Source organism: Panthera leo, chromosome E2 (assembly GCF_018350215.1).
Source record: "Panthera leo isolate Ple1 chromosome E2, P.leo_Ple1_pat1.1, whole genome shotgun sequence".
NCBI lineage: Eukaryota > Metazoa > Chordata > Mammalia > Carnivora > Felidae > Panthera > Panthera leo.
In genome coordinates this window covers 766,688-780,916 of record NC_056693.1, presented here as the reverse complement: position 1 = coordinate 780,916, position 14,229 = coordinate 766,688, and the positions used below count along the sequence as shown (strand labels likewise).

The 14,229-nt window shown below is 47.9% G+C and overlaps 1 protein-coding gene across 1 annotated transcript; it reads right to left on the bottom strand.

Annotated features, from left to right (window-relative positions):
* Window positions 1-4,628: 4,628 nt before the first annotated feature.
* LOC122207788 (zinc finger protein 256-like) lies at window positions 4,629-14,185 on the bottom strand. Its single transcript, XM_042917977.1, has 4 exons — window positions 13,619-14,185; window positions 11,292-11,403; window positions 11,059-11,185; window positions 4,629-8,041 (listed from the first exon to the last, which is right to left on the bottom strand). Exons 1-4 carry the CDS (start codon window positions 13,942-13,944, stop codon window positions 5,805-5,807), a joined length of 2,802 nt encoding a protein of 933 aa, XP_042773911.1. The 5' UTR covers window positions 13,945-14,185; the 3' UTR covers window positions 4,629-5,804.
* Between the last annotated feature and the right edge of the window lie 44 nt (window positions 14,186-14,229).

Below are 14,229 nucleotides of genomic sequence, written 5' to 3'. Positions count from 1 at the left end.
AAATTTCCTTTAACCAACAGTCCATTGTCAAATACTTGAGTCAAACACAGATCATAACATTTCTCCAGGAACTCCCTATCCTCTTAATGTTAATGTGCTGAAGGGAAAAACCACCTTAGCTTGACAATGGCTGGGCGTCCAGCAATCTGAGTTTTCTTTAGCAGATGAAGATCCTATCAGAAACATCCTCAGGACTTTATCTCCCCCAGGTCCCTGTATATAACCAGTTAACTCTCTTCACAATCCCAGTACGGCTCTTTCTGCCCCTGGGTCCTGTCCCCATGCTATAATAAAATCAATTTTTGCATCAAAGTCATCTCAAGAATTATTTCTTGGCCATCACCTCTGGACCCCCATCACTCCAAAACCCCATAATGTGTCTATGTGTCTGTTAATTCCTGTTCGTACATTACCAAAGACAAAGTTCAGCTGCCCATTGCTCCAAAAGCCAATATGCAAGAGACAAGTGTTCCATGGAAAGGAATATGAGCTTTATTCAAGAGGGTGATCACCTGAGGAAGGTGGGGCTGTTGTACAAAGGCCAAATCCAAGGTCTGTGTGTAGCCCAGGGGTTTTTAATGGAGTTTAGAGACGTTAACCGGTAAAGGGAGTACAGTGGTCCATAAGTTTCTTGACTGCATGCAGACTCAATAGTCGCAGCTATAGATGTTTTCACAGTGCTGGAAGGTTGTGAAGGGGGTCTGATGACTTAATGCTAGGGGTCAGGTTTGTTTTGTGACATGCAGAAGTGCTAAGTTCTTTCCATGAGACAATGCCGGATCTTTGGATACACAGAAAAAGCTTAATCAATCATGTGGGCTAAAGGTGTTTGTTAAATTTTCACAATTACTAGGTTGGCTGGAGGGCCCAAGGTAGATTTCCCATACATCCTGTTTTTTTACTACTGAAAGAGGAACTCAGCTGCCCCCGTTTTGACCCCAAACTTTCTCATTGGGTTCTTTGAGCTTGTCTCTTGGCTAAGGAAGACCTTGATGGCAAGCATTCCCAGATGAGAACCAAAACGACCCCTTCAAGCAATAAAGAGTACCCTGAACAGCAAGACCCCACTCATGAGTGACTCCATGACAATGATCTACTTGACTCACTGCCTCCCTGCATGTACCCACCCACCTTTGCTGACATTTTTCTTATATAAACCTAAAAGTGTTTTCACCACTTTGGAATCAGTCTTTGAGAGTTTAGTCCACTGTGTTACCTATGTTAGCCTCCCTGAAAGAGATTCCTTTCCAGTTTCACCCACACTCGTTTCTCTGCCTTGGGATTTTGTCACCGCTGAGCAGCCAAACCTAGTCCACTTGGGACCCCCAGGCTTGATGCTCTTACATCCCTGTACCCCACAGTACAACAAACTCATAATTTGTTGACCAACCTGCGCCTGATGTGTTTTCCCTTAACATAATCTTGGACAACCTAATCCAATGAGTTTAGCCCAGATGTCACACCCCGTCACCCTGAGGAGCTGCCAGAGTGGTCACAATTGTGCACGTGGAAAGGAATCAAGAACTCACCTGTGGACTGGGCTGTGTCCCTCAGGCACCTCCCCGGTCAAGAATGGCCAGGGTTCAGGGCAATGCATTGCATTAAGGATCCACAGTGGGACCTTGAACTCCACAGGACAAACGGGGACTCAACCCAGCAGGTCCTTCCAAAGTCACCTCCGGGGGGTGCCATTTTCCTCCCCTGTCCCTTGTCTCCTCTGTCCCTGTGCCACTCCTGACCTGCAACCCAGCACCTTTTTCTCTCTGCAGGCCCCTTCCTGGCTGATGCTCTGAGATGACACCACCATCATGCGTGGGTCCAAGGAAAAAAGGTCTCAGCAGGTTCCTACACTAAGGCCGCTGACCTCTCCTGGGAGTCACCTCTACCTGCCCCACTGGCTCCCAGCCCTCCCTGGAGAGGGGGAAGCCAGAAATGGCCGCAGTGCCCCCGCCGGCAGTCTTCCCCTGAGTGGGAGGGCTGGTAAGGCAACCTAGATTCAGGGTGAGATGCACCAAAGGCATTCATCTTTGGGGAATGCACTCAACTATTGCAGAAAGAAAGAGTTAAATCACATGGAGGTGATCACTAGAGGGTGAGAAATCCTTCCAAGGTACTGGGTGGGATCCGAGGAAGCAATCTGAACCCAGCGGGTTTGCCCCACAACCTGGTCACCACTAAGGTGAGGCCAGCCATATTTTCACTCACCCATCAGGGTGTTTAGGGAGGTCCCTCCCCTCTGGCCAATCAGGATTAACATCTTCTCCTGAGGCTTGTGAAGACCTGCAGCTGGCTCACAGCACCCCCACCTCCACCCCAGCTCCTGTCCGCCTGGGACGTAAAGTCTCCTGCACACGCCAAAGTTTAGTCTTCCACCAAACACCCAAGTGAGATTTTTCGGCGCCTTCTCCCAGCATATCCCGCTCTCATGATGGGAGAATTTACACTTTGGAAATTGGCAAGCACTACAAAGCAGGGCTGCAGTTCTGTATTTCTGAATGCCTGGATGTAAGAAAGTGAAGACATAATGGTAAGAATGCACACTAAACTTACACATGTATGGTGTTTGGGGCCGTCACGTGTGCAGGACACAAAAGCAGCTGAGTGAAAATAGTGAAGAAATACCCTAACACTGTTACTATGACTCCATACAGCAAAATGTCACACCATTTAAGAATGAGGAAAATTCGAATACATACCATTGTTGTATGCGTTTCTTATTTGTAAATGAAAATGGAAATAGCCATAACTCATCGGAAAGATAATGGGCAAACGATATGAACAGAAATTGTACCAAAGGAGATAGACAGGTGGTAAATAAACACACGAAAAAATACTCAAAATCAACACCCCTAGGAAATGCAATGGCAACAGCACTACACACTTATGAAATGGGCTGACATTACAGACTGGCACTATCAAGTAGTGGCAGGGACTGGAGGCACTGGAACTCTCATACATGCTGGTGGGAATGCAGAACTGAAGTTTAGATCACATTTTGGCAGTTTCTTAAAAATATTAGCACTAACCTACCTGTGACGGGCATTGTGCTTTGAGTCACACCACAAGAGAAAGGAAACCTCTATCCACATAGAGAACGGTAATGAAAATTTTTAGAGAGCACTTTGTTTACAAACGCCAACACTCTAAGTAACCCAAATGGTCCAAACAGATGAATGGGTAAATAGTGGTATACTTCCAGAGAAGAAAATAGTAGCATTGCCTGGAAGGGACGTATACGCAAAGTGACCTCCAAACCTTAAGCAAGGGAAAAGGTTGAGAAGTCCAGCTTGAGGAGAAATGGTTTATTTACGGACTCAGGGACAGAAGCGTGACTTTGGCACCCATAAGAGGAGTCGGTCCCTGCACCACCAATTCAGGAAGACAGGGTTTTATAGCCAAGGAGGCTGGGGAATACCTGGGAGACTACTTGGGAGGTGAATGTTTCAGAACAAGCATCTGCCACAGGCACAGCTGGTACCAACAACAATGCTGGCTAAGTGTGTCAAAAAAGCTACCACCCTGGACTTGAAACCACCCTTGTCCTCTATCCTTTTCCTCTTGCACACAATGGCCTTGAGATGTAAACACCAGAGAGGATATGAGACTTCAGATACAATGAGCTCTGTTGCACAGGACACATATGTCTGATAGTGAAGAATTTCTGTGCACACCGATCCTGCCCAGCCAGTCACTAGAACATCTGTGGATACATGTTTGTAAGAGATACACTCCACTAAGTGGCTGATGTCTCCTCTACTCCCTCATTACCCTATCTTCTAGATTACCAATTACAGTTCCCTTGCCCCTGTGGTGTAACACACGAATAGTGTGCATCAGGCCACATGGCTCCTTTGAAGCATTTGGGGTAGATATTCCACTCAACAGTGCCTGGCAGTATGTGGTATCAGCTGTGGACAAGCAAAATATTCATGTTGTCTCCACAACCACTGGAGATGGTTTCATAACCACTGGAGATGCTCCCTCTTCAGGGTGACCTCTGAGCACAGGAAAAATCCTGGCATCCAGACCACAGAATCCAGATATAGAACACAGGGGACTGTATTAGCTAGAACTGCCATAATAATGTACCACATGGGTGATTTGACATTGGAAATTTACTTGCCCACAAATCTGGAATCTAGAAACTGGACATAAATCAGCAGGGTTAGTTTCTTCTCAGGCCTCTGTCTTTGGAGAGAGACGGGGATGGCTTGGAGATGGGGATTTCCCTGTTTTCAAAGTCATTCTTCTGGTCCTCTATCCTCAGCTCCTCTTCTTATAAGGACACCAGTCATACTGAAAGTCCATCCTAATAACCTCATTTCAACTTCATTATATCTTTAAACATCCTGTGTTTCACTATAGTCCCATTCTTACATACTGGGGGCCACAACTTCAACGTAGGTATTTTGGATTCACAATTCAGCCCATAAGAAAGGTAGTGGGTCATAATGCAAATTCACACCCAAGCTGGAGAGTGCACACGTACAAATTATTTATTTGCAATTATCCTCTCCAGGACACACTAAGCTTGGGATGCAATGAAATCTGTTCACTCCTTACTGTTGCAAGAGCCTAATTCTGCTTTCAAATAACCCATTAGAATACAACACCTAAGACTAAAGTAATTAAACAAAAAAGGCATTTATTAATCCATAAACCAGAGCAACATGTGGCAGCAAATACCTGTGTTGGGACTTGGATGCTGCACAGATTTATCACAAGCATCACAAGACCAACAATATCCTAAGACATTTACTCTTTATCTGCAAGACACTATCCAAATCTCAGATCAGGTACTGTGGATAAACACTGCATCACATCCATGTCCTAACTTAGAAGGGAATGTGAAGTTCCAATTACCTATAATGTCCATCACCAATGACAATGCGCAGGGGTAACATGCTTAAAAGCATGTAGGCGGTGATTGATACACATTAGGGGACCCATCAGGTATGAAAGTGGAGTCATTTGTTATAGAAACTGGCAGTGACTTCAATCTAGCAATGACTCCGGACACATCAGAAGCACAACACAGCTCCTCAAGTTTTCCCAAATAGCTGGAACTTAGGGTAAGTCACTCCACTGGGGGCATTCAAGTGAACAAGGTTTGTTCCAGCTAAGTGGCTGCTTCACAAAGGCACTCCTCCACTGTGATTACACTACTCAAGGAAATATCACCTGCTCTGCTACCTTAGTGCCCTTTGGCAGTGTGAACTCTAAGTGTGCAATGAAGACAGAGGACTGGCAAAAGGAATTGTGTCATTCCCCTCACTCATGAGGCCTTACCCAGGGTACTTTCTGATTTTTATGAAACTGTATCCTTTGCCAAAAGATTGCCCACATTCTTCACATGTCTTAGCTCAGGTTGCTCTAACAAAGTACCATAAACTAGGTGACTTGCAAACAACAGAAACTTCTTTCTGGAGGCTGGATAGCCAACCTAACATTCCCTATAGGGTCCGGTTCCATGTCTGGTGAGGAGCAACTTCCTGATTTGTAGATGACCTTCTCAAAAGGGTCCTCACATGGTACACAGAGGAAGCAAGCTCTCTTAGAACTGGTATGAAGACAATAAACCCATTCATGAGGGCTCCATCCACACTCATGACCCATTCTGATTCAAATTACCTCCCAAAGACATCATCTGCTAATCCTGAATAGAGGATAGGAAGAGAAATACAACTTCTAGTGAACATAAACAATTCATAATTGATCACTCAGAAGGGCTTCATCTACTATACTTTCTGTTGTTGAGTGAGACTGGAGCTTTGGCTAAAAGACTGCCCACATTCACAGCACTCCTAAGGCCTTTCTCCAGTGTGAACTCTTTGATGATAACTAAGAGCAGGATGACTGATAAAAGATTTCCCACATACAGTGCACTCATAAGGCCTTTCTCCTGTGTGAATTCTCTGGTGTTGAATGAATGTTGCCTTCCACTTAAAAGATTTCCCACATTCATTACACTTATAAGGCCTTTCACCCGAGTGAACCTTTATGTGTACATTGAGGCTATTTCTTCGGAGAAAGGACTTTCCACATTCACTGCACTCATACGGTCTTTCTCCAGTATGAACTCTCTGGTGAGCACGAAGGACAGAACTAGCTGTAAAAGATTTCCCACATTCATTGCACTCATAAGGTCTTGCTCCAGTGTGAACTCTTTGGTGAGATCGGAGGGAAGAACTACAAGCAAAAGATTTCCCACACTCATTACACTCATAAGGCCTTATTCCAAGGTGACTTTGTCGATGATACTGGAGGGCGTGGCTACGACTAAAAGATTTCCCACATTTACTACACAAATAAGGCTTTTCTCCTGTGTGAATTCTCTGGTGTTCAATGAGTTTGGACTTACACTTAAAAGATTTCCCACATTCATTACACTCATAAGGCCTTTCACCTGAGTGAACCTTTATGTGTACATTCAGGTTAGTTCTTCGGGGAAAGGACTTGCCACATTCCCTGCATTCATAAGGCTTTTCTCCAGTATGAACTCTCTGGTGGTAACGGAGGACAGAACTAGTGGTAAAAGTTTTCCCACATTCACTGCATTCATAAGGCCTTTCTCCTGTGTGAACCCTCTGGTGATTATGGAGGACAGAGCTAGCAGTAAAGGATTTCCCACATTCACTACACTCATAAGGCCTTTCTCCGGTGTGAACTCTCTGGTGAGAACGAAGGACAAAACTAGTGGTAAAAGATTTCCCACATTCACTGCACTCATAAGGCCTTTCTCCTGTGTGAATTCTTTGGTGTTGAATGAATGAAGACTTACACTTCAAAGATTTTCCACATTCATTACATTCGTATGGCCTCTCACTTGAGTGAACCTTTATGTGTACATTGAGGTTATTTCTTCGGTGAAAGGACTTGCCACATTCACTGCACTCATAAGGCCTCTCCCCAGTGTGAACTCTGTGATGATAATGGAGGTCAGACCTAGAGAAAAATGATTTCCCGCATTCACTGCACTCATAAGGCTTTTCTCCAGTGTGAACACTCTGGTGAGAACGGAAGCCAGTACTGGAGATAAAAGACTTCCCACATTCACTGCACTCATAAGGTCTTTCCCCTGTGTGAGATCTCTGATGATAACTGAGAGCAGAGATAGAGGTAAAACGTTTTGCACAGTCACCACAATTATAAGGCCTTTCTAAGGTTTGAACAGAACGTGTAATTAACATCTGGCGATGGCTAAAAGATTTTGCACATCCACTGCAAACATGATTACTTTCTCCACTATGCCATCTCTGGGGATGAATAAGTACTGATTTGTGGCTTAAGGATTTCCCACATTTGTTGCACGTGTATTGCCTAGACCCAGTGTGAGTCTTTCCGTACAGACTGTGAGCTGACCTTCGTCTAAGGGAGTTTTCACCTTCGCCAAACTCATGATGTCCTTGTGCAGTATGGAATGTCTGGTGGATAGTGTATAAAGATTTTTGCCTGAATGTTTTCCCACATTCACTGCACACAAAACATGGACTTCCAGGTTGGACACCCTGATCCTGAACATGTGTATATTTGGGACCAAAAGCTTCCTTGCATTCTCCCCGACTGTAATGACTTTTACTGCTCTGCAAAGTTGCCCTGCACTGGCTGATTGTGTTTGGCTTCTCTCCAGTATGAATGGCGTCCTGCTGCAGACGCACCAAGCCAGGCAGGAAGTCCTTCTGAACCTCTGTACAGATAAAGGGCTTTCCTGAATCATGGAATCCATATCCCTTCATAAAAGAGGCCGTGTCCACACTACTTCCGAATGGTTTCTCTCCCGTGTGCTGCTCCGGCTGCTGCTGAAAGTTTACGCTGAAGTAAAATCGCTGTGCGCATGCCCCACACCTCAACAGTTTCTGGCTGCTTGGTTTTCCCTGGTGTTCAGCCAAGCGGAAAACGTCTCTCAAGACCAGACCACACATCTCACAGGGGTGGGTCTTCCGGGAAGACAGAGCTGCCTTGGGCGTGCTGGCCTGTGACACACCTACAGAAACGCTCTGTTCAAGGGGCGCCTCCGCATCTTCTGCTCCACAGCAGCAACCTGAACGCAAAGAAACTCTCATGAAATACGTGGTGACTACAGGGAGGGGTAAGCCCGTCACACATATGCACCTGTCTCGTGTAGGCGCGAGTTGAGTAGATGCTATTCCAGACACGGGAGTTGGAATTCAGGTGAAGGAGTGCCTGCTCTGCGTTACTGGGCCCCTAAGGTCAATGCACTGTGGACAGCTCATTGGAAGAACAGAAAACCAGGGTTAGATGGAAGGAAGAGAGCCAGGGTCTACAACTTGTTTCTCTGCCCACAGCATTGGCAAGGTTCTTTTCTGCTACTGACATCTGGCTGAGTAGGAGGCTGCTGAAAAATCCAATCAAAAGAAATCTGTGGCTGTTCAAGGTCACATGAAGGATACACGAACATTTCTGGCAAATGGGCGAAGGTAAATGTTGGACTACCCAGGAAGAGCAGTGAGAGAAATGGTTAAGATGTGGAGGCCTGAGAAACAGCAATTACCCCTGCGCTGGAAGTCACAGGACTACCAAAGGAGTAGAACCCACAAGTACACAAACTGTCAACAGTGACGAAGGAAAGGCATGAACGAGGTGTGGCCATTGGCATGGCACCAAACTCTAGTTGAACAAAGGTACCTAGTGTGATCTGAACAAAGTCCTGATATCACACCTTCCCCAGCTGCCATTCACCAGAAAAAGGCCCCTGTGAGCCCACCTGGTCATGTCTGGATCAGGTCCATTGTATGATACAGTCCACGTATGGACTCTTCCCTGTAAGCTCCAGGTGAGCAACTACAGGGCACAGGGAGGCTAGAAATACTGAAGAAAATTGGTCACGCTGGATGGCCACGACTGTCCCAGAGCTACTCAGCACACAACTGACTCAGAAAAGCATCCTATGTGACTGATGTTGGCAGGATGGTAGAATACGGGATCCCAGCCTTCACCAAAAAAAATCAACTCAACAGCTATTCATGAATCAGAGTAGCCTCAGAGGGCTCCAGAGTCCAATCAAGACTGACTAATACACAGTGAAGCATAAAAGAGAGCACAAGCACACAGAGGGATGGCTGGAGACAATATTAGCAGAGACATGGGGGGATGGGTAGAAAACAGGGGCTGGGGAATCTCTGTCAGCCACCAGGTGGGTGCTACTGAGGTCTCTGCTCAGCAGGGACTCCTACTGCCTGCTCCACAGAGGACACTGGCACCCCTGCCACCGGGTGTCCTAAAACAGGAAACAAAGAAATCTTGGAAACAAAAATCAAAACTGAAGGCAGCACATTTCTGATTTCAAACAACATTACAAAGCTATATAATCAAAACAATAGGACACTGACATAAATGGAATAAAGAGACCAGAAATAAATATATACAAGCAACTAGTATTTGAAAATTTCCCCAAGAATATACACTAGGGAATGAACAATCTCTTCAATGCTGTTTTGAAATCTGAATATCCAAAAGAAAAAACAAGGAAACTTGACCCACATCTCACAGCGCTCATGGAAATGAACTTGAAATTGATTCAAAACTTCAACATAAGACCTCAAACCCTAAAACGTCAAAAGTATGTACTCCAAAAGGAAAAAAATACACACAGGACTATATCTAATTGAAAAGTTGTAGCAGAACCGTAGACAGAGAAGAAAGTGAAGATAGATACACATAAGCAACAGGTAATCAAGGCACTGATCATCAGTAAATGCAAATAAAAAATCACAAATATCACCTCCTAACTGTTAAAATGGCTATGACCAAAAAGACAAGAAGTAACACGTTGGTGAGGATGTGCAGAATATAGAACCCTTGAACACTGTTGCTGGGACTGTAAATCAGGGAAGTCATTATGGAAAATATTACGGAGGCCTCCCCAAAACTTTAAACGCAACTACCATATAGCCCACCATTGCCATTTCTATGTGTGTATCCCAAGGAAACAAAATCAGTATCCACACAGTGTCTGTGCATATACATCCACTACAGTATCATTCAGAAAAATCCATATACGGAAACATGAATAGGTGTGTGTGAGAAGATAAAGTGAGAAACATTTAGTACACACATATGTAGTAATAATTGGTGATAAAAAAGAAAGGAAAATGGACATTTGCCACCACATGGATGAAATGGAAGACATTACCCTAAGTGAAATAAGCCACAAAGCAAAAGAAAAGTGCTGCATGGTATTTCTTATTCAAACTAATAAAGATAGAAACTAGAATGCCGGCGGCTAAGGACTGGGAAAAATGGAAATGCTGGGAAGGGATACACAATTTCATTTATAAGATGAATGTGAGGATCTAAGAGACAGCATGTTGACTACACGTGTGAATACTGTACTGTACACTTAAAATTTGCTGAGAGAGTAGATATTAAGCTTTCTCATCACTAACCATAGAAAAGGTAATTATGTCAAGTAATTGTTATGTTGATTACCTTCATCTTGGTAAAAACTTCATAAAGTGTAAGTGTATCAAACTGTAATGTAATAATACACTTTCAGTAACATAATTTTATTTGTCAGTTATACCTTAACAAAGGTGAAGGGAGTAGGGGGAGGTAGGAATAAAGATGTAAACACTATAAAAGCACCACACTGGATAGTCTTGAGAAGTGGCCAGAGTCCACTTAAGTATGACCAAGCCAATGTGTGCAATTTCTGGCAAAGGCAGGCACAAGTACTGGCGTCAAGAGGAAGAGATCAAAACCCGGGCCACAGAAATGGCAGTGATCTAAACAAACAGACCCAGCCAGGGACAGAGCAAGCAGGGTGCAATCCATTATCCTCAAGGCATGACTACTGACCTTGAATCTTACTCTATGAAGGTTCCGAAAAGACAGCACTGGAACGGCAGGGGAGAGAAAAGGGCACACCAACATCCCAGCCTTAGCAACAAATGCAACCACCACGGAAGCTGGGGGAGCAAGCAGGGCCCACAGTCCACACCCAAGAGGGACAAAGCATCCCCTAGGGAATGGGCAGCTGGGGGCTAAAGCGGGAATACAGAGCCCAGTCCAGGTCACTGGGGAGGGTGAGGGCCTTACCCAGGGAGGATATAAGTGTAAAGTTCTCCAGCATCACGTCATAGTACAGCCGTCTCTGAGCCTCATCAAGAAGTCTCCATTCCTTCCAGGAGAAGTAGATGGCAATGTCCTCAAAGGTCACACCACCCTGTCATGAAACGGACAGATGGCACCATGAACATTCTCTCTCGGAGAACCCACAATCTAAACCCTGACACATACACCCCATTCTCCCCAGCCACCCCAGCTCCTACCTCAGGATAAAGACCAGGTCCTGGTGTCATTAACGCCACCGTCTCCTCACCATCCCACCAATCACTGTGTTCGGTCCTCAGCAATAACAGGCAGGGGGTGCATAGATGCAATCTGCGGGGGCCAATCTGGGTTTGGCCCCCCAAGCGCCATCCTTTCTGCCTGGAAATTCACGTGGAGTCTCCCCGAATGTGCCCTCAAACACAGACAATTATGGACCCGCCTCGACCAGTCAGTCTCCAATCCCAGGGCCCTGAGACCCTAAGCTCACACTCACACTCCCTCTCCAAGTGAACATGACCCTGTAGTCTGCATCTCCCTCACACCTTCAGACCCCACGGTTGCGCCCCCACAGCTTCCTGCCCCACACCAAAGGGTGCCCCCTTGACTCACACTGGTGCCTGTCACATGACACCCAAACGATGTGTGACAAATTCAAACAGGGTCCACCACGACCCCAGCACTCTCGTGGATCCCACCAGAGGGAAAGCCTCAAATGCGGCTGAGAAGTCCCCCTCGCCTGCCGGGGATCCTGGCTTCAGGGACACACACCCACAGCCACGTAGCCGTTTCAGACACTCCCAGTCCCTCTAATACTTCTGTGCTGCCCGTGCTGTCCCTCCAACAGTCACAACCCTCCACTCTGCACTGAACCTTTGTGAAAAGCCCAGCCCTAAAGGGCTCCCTGCCAGGCACAGAGACTCACAAGTGACCACACTGGCCCCACACCTTATCCATCAGCAAGACTGTGAAACGGCCCGGACACCAGAAAAGCGCACCACAAAGCTCTGGTGAAGCCCTACACCACCGAATAAAGGGCAGCCCCAGACTCCCTGTCACCTTGCCGCAATTACTCCTAGGTGTCCTCAGCCATCTCTTGTCCCATCATGCCATGGGAGCCTTGCCCACCCATCCATCTGCCACATCTTTCTCTCTCCTTCGCCTGCGCCCGCGCTGCCCAGCAGCCCCAACCAGGCGCTGAGCCAGGGAACCACTCTTCAGCACACCTCACTAAGGCCCTCTGACCTACTAATAGCACTGCCCCCCTAGTCTGCACCCCCTCCTCAATGTGATCCAAACCTCCGCCGGGGCCACACAACTGCCCTCACTTTTCAAAGTTTCCATCCTGAAACCTGCCCCGGTTTCCCGGGGTTTCCTGTCCCGCCGCCCACTGGATGACGTCACTCACGCCTCTCTGAACATCTAAGACTTAACGACGTCCAAGCAACTTGGGAGATCTCCAAGGACAATCAACCTACTGCCGCCTTCCGTCCAGCTGATGGGAGCGTCCAGCCCTTCCGCTGCTAGGACCGCTGAAAATTAATAACGGGAAACCTCACTCAAAGGGAGTCGGGAGGCCGCAGCTGGGGGAGCTCTCACGCACTACCGCCATGATCAGTGCAGACCCGACAGGACCACACACTCGAACTTGGACTGGGAAACTACCTCCTCTACTAGCCCAGAGGGGAAAAGACAGGCTTTCGGGACCACCCACCCACAGCTCAGCCAATGCGAAGCCACTATACTCTCAATTCCCAGTTTACTCTCAGGGACTCGTAGATGTTAACAGCCTTCCCAACTTAGCCCCTTCCCCTTTCAAAAAGCCTACCTCTCTCGTGTCCTCCGGACTGGCCTACTGTTGAGCCTCAGCTTGCTTGTTCCAGACTGCGGTGCTCTTTCGTTCTCAAAGAAACTAGTTTTGCCCGTCAAATAACTGGCAGATTGTACTTCAAAGGACCAAAGCCCCCAGGCATTCCGGGACCCCTCCCTTTCTCCTGTCACCTGCAACACCCCAAATTTGCCTTGGCCCTTCTCAAACCCGGGGCCAAAATTCAACCGCTTCTCTGACATCCACGGTGACCCTTCTGGCCCGTCAACGATGACATACACTCGCGCAGGCACCCCCTCCTGCGCTCCCTACGCCCTCTGCCCCCCACCCCTGCAATCTGTCCTCTCCGCAGCCAGATTGGGCCTATCTATTTACACCCGGGTTACACCGCCTGGCACACCGCCAGCACGGATGGACTGGTCAGGCAGCCAGGTGACAGGCCTCACGGGCGCCGCTGCACCTTGCGTTCGCTGAAAGAACCGAGACCTGCCGTGCCCCGCTGGTGGCGCAGGCCCCCTGCAGCCCTGCACCAGCCGGCCCCTCCCCTGCAGCCCGCTCCCGCACCCCGTCACGCCGGCGCTCAGACGCGGGGACCCCGCCCGCGAGCGCCTCCCCGGCCCGGACACCGGGACCTGGGCCGCAGGGACGAGAGCAGGCGCCCCGCGCTCGGGCCTGGAGGGTCAGGGGCGGGGCGGGTGGGCCCGGGGGCCGCGCGTTTACCTCAGCCGGGTTCCTAGGCGCGGCCGCCGCCATGGGACTCTGTAGGTCCAGCGAGCGCGGAGCTGCCCGGACGGCGTCGGGCACTCGAGGGTCCCAGTCTGTGCGAAAGGACAGCGCCTTCCTTCGCTCGGTGTCACTTTGTCACCAAGATCCAAAGGTGGGCTCTCCAACCTCTGAGGGTAAACAAACCTGAGGCCAAAATCGTCCACCATGAAGAGGCCGGAAATCCCACCCCCCACGCGCCACGCATGCCCACAAATGCCTCGTCCTGCTCCGTCATTGGCTGCTGCCTGCGTCCTGTATCCCCACGCTTTTCCGGGTACCATAGATCTCAGAGTTACAGCGGCCACCGAAGGGGGTTCTGCCCCAGGGACTTCCAGAGTTCGGCCAGCTGTCCCGGAGAGTTCCTGCAAAGTGCTGCTTCTACCAGAGGGAGCGGCTTTGTTGGTTTTTAAAGTCCAAAGCCTAAAACTAGTAGTTTAGTTGCTCCCACTTCCTCTTCCTGAGGTAAATGACACATCATTCAAATGTGTCCAGCACTTAAGAAATCAAAGGAGGCCGTGCACTGCTGGAAAGATGTTGCTCTTCAAATGCTTGCAGCCTGAAGCGTT

Bases quoted from the DNA above. Each gene is read 5' to 3' on its own strand.
- LOC122207788 (XM_042917977.1), bottom strand. From the start codon at position 13,944: ATGGTACCCGGAAAAGCGTGGGGATACAGGACGCAGGCAGCAGCCAAT. The intron at 11,404-13,618 runs GTAAACGCGCGG...TGGCCCCCGCAG, and splicing joins CGCCTAGGAACCCGGCTGAG to ATTGCATCTATGCACCCCCT. The intron at 8,042-11,058 runs GTAAGGCCCTCA...CTTTGCGTTCAG, and splicing joins TACACTTATATCCTCCCTGG to GTTGCTGCTGTGGAGCAGAA.